At 35.4% G+C, this 9,936-nt stretch overlaps 1 protein-coding gene across 1 annotated transcript; it reads left to right on the top strand.

Moving 5' to 3' along the window:
* The first annotated feature begins 244 nt into the window (after window positions 1-244).
* LOC110454341 (tubulin--tyrosine ligase-like) lies at window positions 245-9,915 on the top strand. Its single transcript, XM_021503797.1, has 4 exons — window positions 245-517; window positions 2,509-2,602; window positions 6,549-6,667; window positions 7,274-9,915. Exons 1-4 carry the CDS (start codon window positions 288-290, stop codon window positions 7,383-7,385), a joined length of 555 nt encoding a protein of 184 aa, XP_021359472.1. The 5' UTR covers window positions 245-287; the 3' UTR covers window positions 7,386-9,915.
* Window positions 9,916-9,936: the final 21 nt, after the last annotated feature.

Raw genomic sequence — 9,936 nt, forward strand, 5'->3', positions numbered from 1 at the left:
ACCACCTGTAGGCAACCATTCAGCTCAGAAACTTTATTGGAGTGCTAATACAGTCTTCACTACCACCAGAACTAACCTGCACGGCCACCTGTAGGCAACCAGTCAGCTCAGAAACTTTATTGGAGTTCTAATACAGTCTTCATTACCGGGTTAGCCCTTGTGTTCTTTAAGGAACCTTGACTGTTTTGATCATGTAGAAAAGTGGACTTATTGCTTTGGGTAAGCTGCAGCCAAATTTGAAGATAGCAGAAATGAAATGCTTTGCATACAAAGCAAGATAACTAATTATGCTGCATTTCTGTTTGTTATACAATAGGTCCTGGGTCCTACTGGATACCAACTACAATATCTACCTGTTCCGGGAGGGAGTACTGAGGACCGCATCAGAAAGCTATAATGCAGACGACCTTGACGCAACCCTTGGACATCTGACCAACCACTGCCTACAACTTGAGTTATCACCAAACTTTGGCGCATATGAGGAGGGAAATGAGATGTTTTATGATGAATTCAACAGGTATTTTTTCTTTAAATTTAAGGGTATATGTAATCTTATATATTATATCTGTGATTTTATTTAGAGTTAGTTCCCTTGTTTTTGATTATCTCCCCATAGTATGACAAATAACCTTAAATAACTCAAGTGTCATCTGTATTTGCATGTATTCCTGTGTATTTTTAGAGCCCATCATCACCATTGTCCATCTGTCCTTCCATCCGTCCGTCCGTAAAGCAATTCTTTTTAGCGCTATTTCTAAGAAAGTGCAGGAGGGATCTTTCTCAAATATTGCATGAAAGTTACCAACGGTTCATAGTTATGCATATCCAATTTTGGGACTGATCAGAAACCAAGATGGCCGACAGAGAAAAGACGGTAAAAGATCATCTTTTGTAGATCTGGTAAAGATCCTTTCATGGTGTGAGCCAAGATCCTTCTAGGTTGAAGGCTCAAAGATCACACTTGACTACTTCTGAAGAAAACATCTTTTGAACAAGATATCTCAACAACATATTTAGGTTATATTTACACCATAGTGTGGTAATATCAAATATATTGATTCACCAAATTGTAAAACACCTGTTATTTTTAGCTCACCTGCCCAAAGGGCAAGTGAACTTATGTCATGGTGCGGCGTCAATCGTCCGTCCTCGTCCATCAACTTTTCCTTTAAACAACTTCTTCTGAAGAACATGCAGTCCTAGAGTCATGTTATTTGAGTAAAAGCTTTGTTTGTAGAAGCCTGACAAAGTTTGTGAACGAAAATGACCTTGACCTACTTTCAAGGTCACAGAAGTCAAATATGTCAAACACTTCAAATGACTTCTTCTGAAGAACTAAAAGGTATAGAATCTTTATATTTGGCTGGTGTCTTCTTGGGAAAGAGCCTGACAAAGTTTGAATACGAAAATGACTTTGACCTACTTTCAAGGTCACAGGAGTCAGATATGTCTAATGCTTAAAACGACTTCTTCTGAAGAAATGAAAGTTATAGAACCGAAATATTTGGCTTGTATGTAGCTTTCTGGGAAAGAGCCCAACAAAGTTTGAGAATGAAAATGACCTTGTTCTACTTTTAAGGTCACATGAGGCAGATATGTCAAACACTTAAAACGACTTCTTCTGAAGAACTTGAAGGTATAGAACCTAATATTTGGCTGGTTATTTCCTGGGAAGGAGTCCAACAAAGTTTGCGAATGAAAATGACCTTGACCTACTTTCAAGGTCACAGAAGTCAGATATGTCTAACGCTTAGAACAACTTCTTCTGAAGAATTAAAATTGATAAAATTGATAAAATTATAATATTTGGCTGGTGACTTCCTGGAATAGAGCTCACCAAAGTTTGCGAATGAAAATGACCTCAACCTATTTTAGAGGTCACAGAGGTCAACAACATTTTAAAGGATTTGTTCTCAAGAACTAAAAGGAATGGATTCATAAGATTTGGCTGGTAGCATTTTGGAATAGAGCTAACCAATTTGAGAAGGAAAATGACATTCACCTACTTACAAGATCACATGGGAAAATGTGTCAAGCAACTTCTGAAGAAGAATCAAAAAGCATAGAATCTTTTAATAATATTCTGCTGGTAGTTCCAACAGATGGAGCCAACAAAGTTTGCGAGGGAAATATTTTTAGTGCAATATAATATTTAATGAGAATAGTTTGCTATGACTGCTTAAATATTCAGGTGCTGGAAAAAGTAATGTTTTATATTCTTCCCATTTCTGTCAGATAACAAAAGGAATTTTCTTCAAAATTTGACTTCTATCGGAACAAGATTAGTCTGCATATACAGTAAATGTGTGATGGAAAGACCTGAACAGTTTCCAACTGGACAACATGTCAATTATATGGGGGATAGCTAGTTCTTTCTGTTATGCTTTGACAACAATTTTTGAGTCAGTTGGTTTATTTAGAGACTATGATGGAGTAACTGTTAGATAAATGCTTCCTTCATGACAAGTTAAATATTTCATAATTCTTACCATTTTATTTCTGTTTCAGATATTTGTGGAAAAAGTCTTTTGTTACCATGGAGACGGCAATTATACCACAGATAAAAGAAATAATTAAGAAATGTTTGTCCATAGTGAAAGAGGTAGGTGTGCCTATTCTACTTGCTCTTCAATTTTCATTTAAACCAACTTCCTCCTTCCTTGCAATGATCATAGGTTTCCATAGCAGTTTCTAGACTAAGACATATCGTTGTAGTGTAGTACAGGGATTTGATTTTGTCATAACAAATTTCTAGGATGCAGAGTAGAGGAATCAAGAGCGAAATCCTCTGTTGTGTTGTATCTATCCACTTTGACTTTGTAACTATGACCTTTGACATTGTATCAACCAAATGTTTGTAGTGTTGTAACTATGACCTTTGACTTTGTATCAACCAACTGTTTGTAGTGTTGTTACTATGACCTTTGACTTTGTATTCACCAACTGTTTGTAGTGTTGTTACTATGACCTTTGACTTTGTATCAACCAACTGTTTGTACTGTTGTATCTATGACCTTTGACTTATATCAACCAACTGTTTGTACTGTTGTATCTATGACCTTTGACTTATATCAACCAACTGTTTGTACTGTTGTATCTATGACCTTTGACTTATATCAACCAACTGTTTGTACTGTTGTATCTATGACCTTTGACTTATATCAACCAACTGTTTGTACTGTTGTATCTATGACCTTTGACTTATATCAACCAACTGTTTGTACTGTTGTATCTATGACCTTTGACTTTGTATCAACCAACTGTTTGTACTGTTGTATCTATGACCTTTGACTTTGTATCAACCAACTGTTTGTAGTGTGGTATCTATGACCTTTGACTTTGTATTAACCAACTGTTTGTAGTGTTGTATCTATGACCTTTGACTTTGTATCAACCAACTGTTTGTACTGTTGTATCTATGACCTTTGACTTATATCAACCAACTGTTTGTACTGTTGTATCTATGACCTTTGACTTATATCAACCAACTGTTTGTACTGTTGTATCTATGACCTTTGACTTATATCAACCAACTGTTTGTACTGTTGTATCTATGACCTTTGACTTATATCAACCAACTGTTTGTACTGTTGTATCTATGACCTTTGACTTTGTATCAACCAACTGTTTGTAGTGTGGTATCTATGACCTTTGACTCTGTATCAACCAACTGTTTGTAGTGTTGTATCTATTACCTTTGACTTTATATCAACCAACTGTTTGTAGGGTTGTAACTATGACCTTTGACTTTGTATCAACCAACTGTTTGTAGTGTGGTATCTATGACCTTTGACTTTGTATTAACCAACTGTTTGTAGTGTTGTATCTATGACCTTTGACTTTGTATCAACCAACTGTTTGTACTGTTGTATCTATGACCTTTGACTTATATCAACCAACTGTTTGTACTGTTGTATCTATGACCTTTGACTTATATCAACCAACTGTTTGTACTGTTGTATCTATGACCTTTGACTTATATCAACCAACTGTTTGTACTGTTGTATCTATGACCTTTGACTTTATTTCAACCAACTGTTTGTACTGTTGTATCTATGACCTTTGACTTTATTTCAACCAACTGTTTGTACTGTTGTATCTATGACCTTTGACTTATATCAACCAACTGTTTGTACTGTTGTATCTATGACCTTTGACTTTATTTCAACCAACTGTTTGTACTGTTGTATCTATGACCTTTGACTTATATCAACCAACTGTTTGTACTGTTGTATCTATGACCTTTGACTTTGTATCACCCAACTGTTTGTAGTGTTGTAACTATGACCTTTGGCTTTGTATTCACCAACTGTTTGTAGTGTTGTAACTATGATCTTTGACTTTGTATTCACCAACTGTTTGTAGTGTTGTAACTATGACCTTTGACTTTGTATTCACCAGCTGTTTGTAGTGTTGTAACTGTGACCTTTGACTTTGTATTCACCAGCTGTTTGTAATGTTGTTACTATGACCTTTGACTTTGTATCAACCAACTGTTTGTAGTGTTGTTACTATGACCTTTGACTTTGTATTCACCAACTGTTTGTGTTAGAACTATGACCTTTGACTTTATATCAACCAACTGTTTGTAGTGTTGGAACTATGACCTTTGACTTTATATCAACCAACTGTTTGTACTGTTGTATCTATGACCTTTGACTTTGTATCACCCAACTGTTTGTAGTGTTGTAACTATGACCTTTGACTTTGTATTCACCAGCTGTTTGTAGTGTTGTAACTATGACATTTGACTTTGTATTCACCAGCTGTTTGTAATGTTGTTACTATGACCTTTGACTTTGTATCAACCAACTGTTTGTACTGTTGTATCTATGACCTTTGACTTATATCAACCAACTGTTTGTACTGTTGTATCTATGACCTTTGACTTATATCAACCAACTGTTTGTACTGTTGTATCTATGACCTTTGACTTTGTATCACCCAACTGTTTGTAGTGTTGTAACTATGACCTTTGGCTTTGTATTCACCAACTGTTTGTAGTGTTGTAACTATGCCCTTTGACTTTGTATCCACCAGCTGTTTGTAGTGTTGTAACTTTGACCTTTGACATTGTATTCACCAACTGTTTGTAGTGTTGTAACTATGCCCTTTGACTTTGTATCAGCCAACTGTTTGTACTGTTGTATCTATGACCTTTGACTTATATCAACCAACTGTTTGTACTGTTGTATCTATGACCTTTGACTTTATATCAACCAACTGTTTGTAGGGTTGTAACTATGACCTTTGACTTTGTATCAACCAACCGTTTGTAGTGTGGTATCTATGACCTTTGACTTTGTATTAACCAACTGTTTGTAGTGTTGTATCTATGACCTTTGACTTTATATCAACCAACTGTTTGTAGTGTTTTAACTATGACCTTTGACTTTGTATTCACCAGCTGTTTGTAGTGTTGTAACTATGACCTTTGACTTTGTATTCACCAGCTGTTTGTAATGTTGTTACTATGACCTTTGACTTTGTATCAACCAACTGCTTGTAGTGTTGTTACTATGACCTTTGACTTTGTATTCACCAACTGTTTGCCCCGTTGAAACTATGACCTTTTTACTTTGTATCAACCAACTATTTGTAGTGTTGTAACTATGATCTGTGACTTTGTATTCACCAACTGTTTGCCCCGTTGAAACTATGACCTTTTTACTTTGTATCAACCAACTGTTTGTAGTTTTGTATCTATGACTTTTGAATTTATATCAACCAACTGTTTGTAGTGTGGTATCTATGACCTTTGACTTTGTATCAACCAACACCAACTGTTTGTAGTGTTGTAATTATGACCTTTGGCTTTGTATCAACCAACTGTTTGTAGTTTTGTATCTATGACTTTTGAATTTATATCAACCAACTGTTTGTAGTGTGGTATCTATGACCTTTGACTTTATATCAACCAACTGTTTGTAGTGTGGTATCTATGACCTTTGACTTTGTATCAACCAACACCAACTGTTTGTAGTGTTGTAACTATGATCTGTGACTTTGTATTCACCAACTGTTTGTAGTGTTGCAACTATGACCTTTGACTTTGTATTCCCCAACTGTTTGTAGTGTTGTAACTATTACCTTTGACTATGTATTCACCAACTTTTTGTAGTGTTGTAACTATGACCTTTGCCTTTGTATCCACCAACTGTTTGTAGTGTTGTAATTATGACCTTTGACTTTGTATCAACCAACTGCTTGTAGTGTTGTTACTATGGCCTTTGACTTTGTATTCACCAACTGTTCGTAGTGTTGTAACTATTACCTTTGACTATGTATTCACCAACTGATTGTAGTGTTGAAACTATGATCTTCGACTTTGTATTCACCAACTGTTTGTAATGTTGTTACTATGACCTTTGACTTTGTATTCACCAACTGTTTGTAGTGTTGAAACTATGACCTTTTTACTTTGTATCAACCAACTGTTTGTAGTGTTGTAACTATGATCTTTGACTTTGTATTCACCAACTGTTTGTAGTGTTGTAACTATGACCTTTGACTGTGTATCCACCAACTGTCTGTCTTTGATTTTTCAGCGTATATGTACCAGTTGTCTAGGATACCAGAGTTTCCAGCTGTTCGGCTTTGACTTCATGTTGGATGACGACTTGAAGATTTGGCTACTGGAAATCAATGGAGCACCTGCTTGTGCACAGTAAGTAATATCAACACGGGCAATAACTCTTTCATTCCTGTTTGAGAAACAACAATTTGATCACTGATTACATACAATCATTTCACTCCCGTGGTTGTTACATAGGTTCCTTAGGAGGTTTATATTCAAACCATTTGCAGTTGCTCTCGATGAATGATATATAGTCTTGTGAGGTCATTCTTCAGTATAATAAAAGGTTCTGTGAGTAGTTTATACTTAATAATTATCTTACATGACTGGATATACAATGTCTATCATAATTGAACATTATAAATTTGATTAGGGCTTTTTCTATGCTTCATCTATTAAAGAAAAGCAAGCCTCTTCGGACCTACATTTTGTTTGCTATTGATAGAGGGTTTGATGTGAGACATCGTGATAAACTGTAATGTGACAATACTGTGTGATGATTTTTTACCAATGGACTGGTAGTAGGGAAACCTATTGTAGTTAGGGATAAAAACTGTTAATATTAATTATAACATCAGATCTTTGAGTTGTTACACATCATGTTATCTTGCAATTATATCAGTTTACAGAAAGTTTCATGACTCAAAAACACAAGTAATTGCTTACTGTGGCCAAACTTTAATTTTACCATTACAGGAAGCTGTTGCCAGACCTGGCACGGAGTCTAGTACAGACAGCTATTGACCCGATTTATCCGCCATCAGACCCAGGAGGAAGGGGAGAAAATTGGTTTAATCGTATCACATAATCTAGGAATATAGACTTAGAAGATTATTTTGTTTCGCTGAACATTCCATGTGAATTTTCTTTGACCTGGATGATCCTAGCAAGTTTTTTAATTGTTTAGAAACTTAGTCTCTGGTGTTGTTGTGAAGATGTGTTCTTGATAGTGTTATCTATAGTATCATAGTAAGTAACTTAGGTGATATAAACGGTATGTAAACACTTTGTATGTTAAAAATATGTTGCCCATCGAAAACTACAAGACAAGCACTGTGTTTTCCAGAGTAATGTAATAACACTAAGATTTTACGGACGTCCATCCATCATTCTGTCCTTCCGTCTCTCCATCTGTCTCTCCTTGATCCCTGTAAGCACAACTCCTTCCTAACCGAATGGTTTTTTTTCGTAACTTTACTCAGTAAATGAACATCAAATGTAGATGAGCAGGAAGAAAGGAATTGGTAATTTGACTATTTCTTCTGGAGTTATCGCATTTCAAACTTTCTGCTCCAGAAATCTTGTAGGCCCAACTCCTCCTTAATAGTTTTCTGGAAATTTTTGGCACAGTAAAAATACATCATAATTTTCATTTTGTAAATGAATATTCTGCACATGTATTACTGCAAAATGCAAAACTATGTATACAGGGGGAAATCAGTGTAAGTCTTTAAAGACTACATGAGGCCTTAAGTCTGAGCTTTTTTCCTGTCATTTGCTGAACATGTGCTGAAGGGCTATTCAATCAAATAGATAACATTGACCCACTTAAATGCTCTATTAAACTATTTTGAGTCCCCTTGGCTTAAGGCCAATGTTCCTCATCTTACAAAAGAAAAAAACTGGGTGCATGATCAATTGGTATGTGCACATAAAGTTAATACAAGATAATGTGAATCTCATTATATTAGCTCAATATATGTTTTATATTGTTTACAAAAGGTCACTTTACTGAGAAATCCCTGTCTGTTTAGTCACTTGGATTGAGTGGACATCTTTTATCTTAGCAAGACAACATACATGAGATGAAGACACAACCATCAACATTGATGGAGCCTTCGTAATAATAAGAAGAATGTGGTGAGGATCCCTGTCCTGCTGCAGTGGGATTGTACACAGTAACCTCCCTTCAACTTTCGTTTAGATACAACTGTCTGCAGCACAATTTGACTAGGACACTTCTGCTGTCCAGGTAGCTCAATCTTTAGAGTGATTCCTGGTCTAGCCCTGCAAATATTTTACACTCACATCTCTTGTTGATTAATATTTTGTTTATTTTATATCCATTATTTCTCATACAAGTCCGGCAAGGTATGGTTTTCTTCTCAAAAATGGTTTATCAAATAAAGCTTTAAGTCATATGCAGGAAAAACCATTTCCAATATTTCGTTACAGTGTTTGGTGCAGGGATCCTTAAGTTTATATATCCGTAGAGAGGCTGCCTGTGATATGATTATCCCTTTATTTCTGTTAGATACTGGTGACGTCGCTCAGGGGAGACAACACCTCGGACACTCACACAACTAACACAGTGGCTGTCAAAAATGATCCAAACAAGGAACTTCAAAAATCAGTGTCACAGGTTTATTCTGAGAAATTTTGATATTTATGTTTGTTTATTTGAAAAAAAATAAGAAAAATAAACAGATGGCATAATGGTCCTGTAACGCTCATTACTAATGATGACTAAAGTAAAACCTGGATGGGCTTTATGTTGGTTTGTCAGAAAATGCAGTGTGTGACAGGACCATAACACCATTTGTTACTAGGTAAACCATTCATTGCTTATATTTACATTTTTTTAGAGTAGTTATACTTTATTAAGTTATCTCACTCTCCTAGCTCAGTGAAATTCTTACAAAGTTAAGTCAGTGGTTTCCTAGTCAGATTAGTGATGTGACAGTAGTGGTCATGTGACTTAATGGTGTTAAAGTCTTAACAACACATGTATTGTACCCTCTGTGGATTGTAATGGGAGAATGTAGAACAAAGGATTTATGTAAATAGTGGTTTGTATGGGTATATATTGGTTTTAAAATGATGATTAAGGAATGATAGAAATCAACTTTTTTGAAATATTTTTGTAAACTTTTCATATGCTACCGGCACTTAATTTTTCACAAACACTTATTTACGTGATTGGTCTTCCAACAACATATTCACAGGGATTTGAATTCAGGAATGTGAGATATTTGAATTTAGCTCTTCCTGTATCAATGCGAAATAAATATGAAGTGATTTATTGTTTGCGCAATGTGCGCAAACAATAAAGTGCGCAAAATGTTTCATTAAAGATATTTATAGGCTTCTGATGGTGTAGAACTCTTTTTGAAGAGAGACTTTAGTTACTGTAACCACTGTAGCATATCTCCTTAATCAGTAGCATTCTATTGCATAATGTAAGTCATGTATTGTGTCACTTGTATTAGGATTCAAAATGGTCGTCTGAGAACAATAACCCTGTCAATTATAAAGACCAAGATCCTTGTTATTGTATTTTTTTTAAGATTATTTTTATATGCCCGTCGAAGACGGGGACGTATTATGTTTTCACGTGAGCGGGCAGGCGGGCGGGCGGG

The sequence above is a fragment of the Mizuhopecten yessoensis genome, unplaced genomic scaffold (assembly GCF_002113885.1).
Source record: "Mizuhopecten yessoensis strain PY_sf001 unplaced genomic scaffold, ASM211388v2 scaffold7779, whole genome shotgun sequence".
Taxonomy (NCBI): domain Eukaryota; kingdom Metazoa; phylum Mollusca; class Bivalvia; order Pectinida; family Pectinidae; genus Mizuhopecten; species Mizuhopecten yessoensis.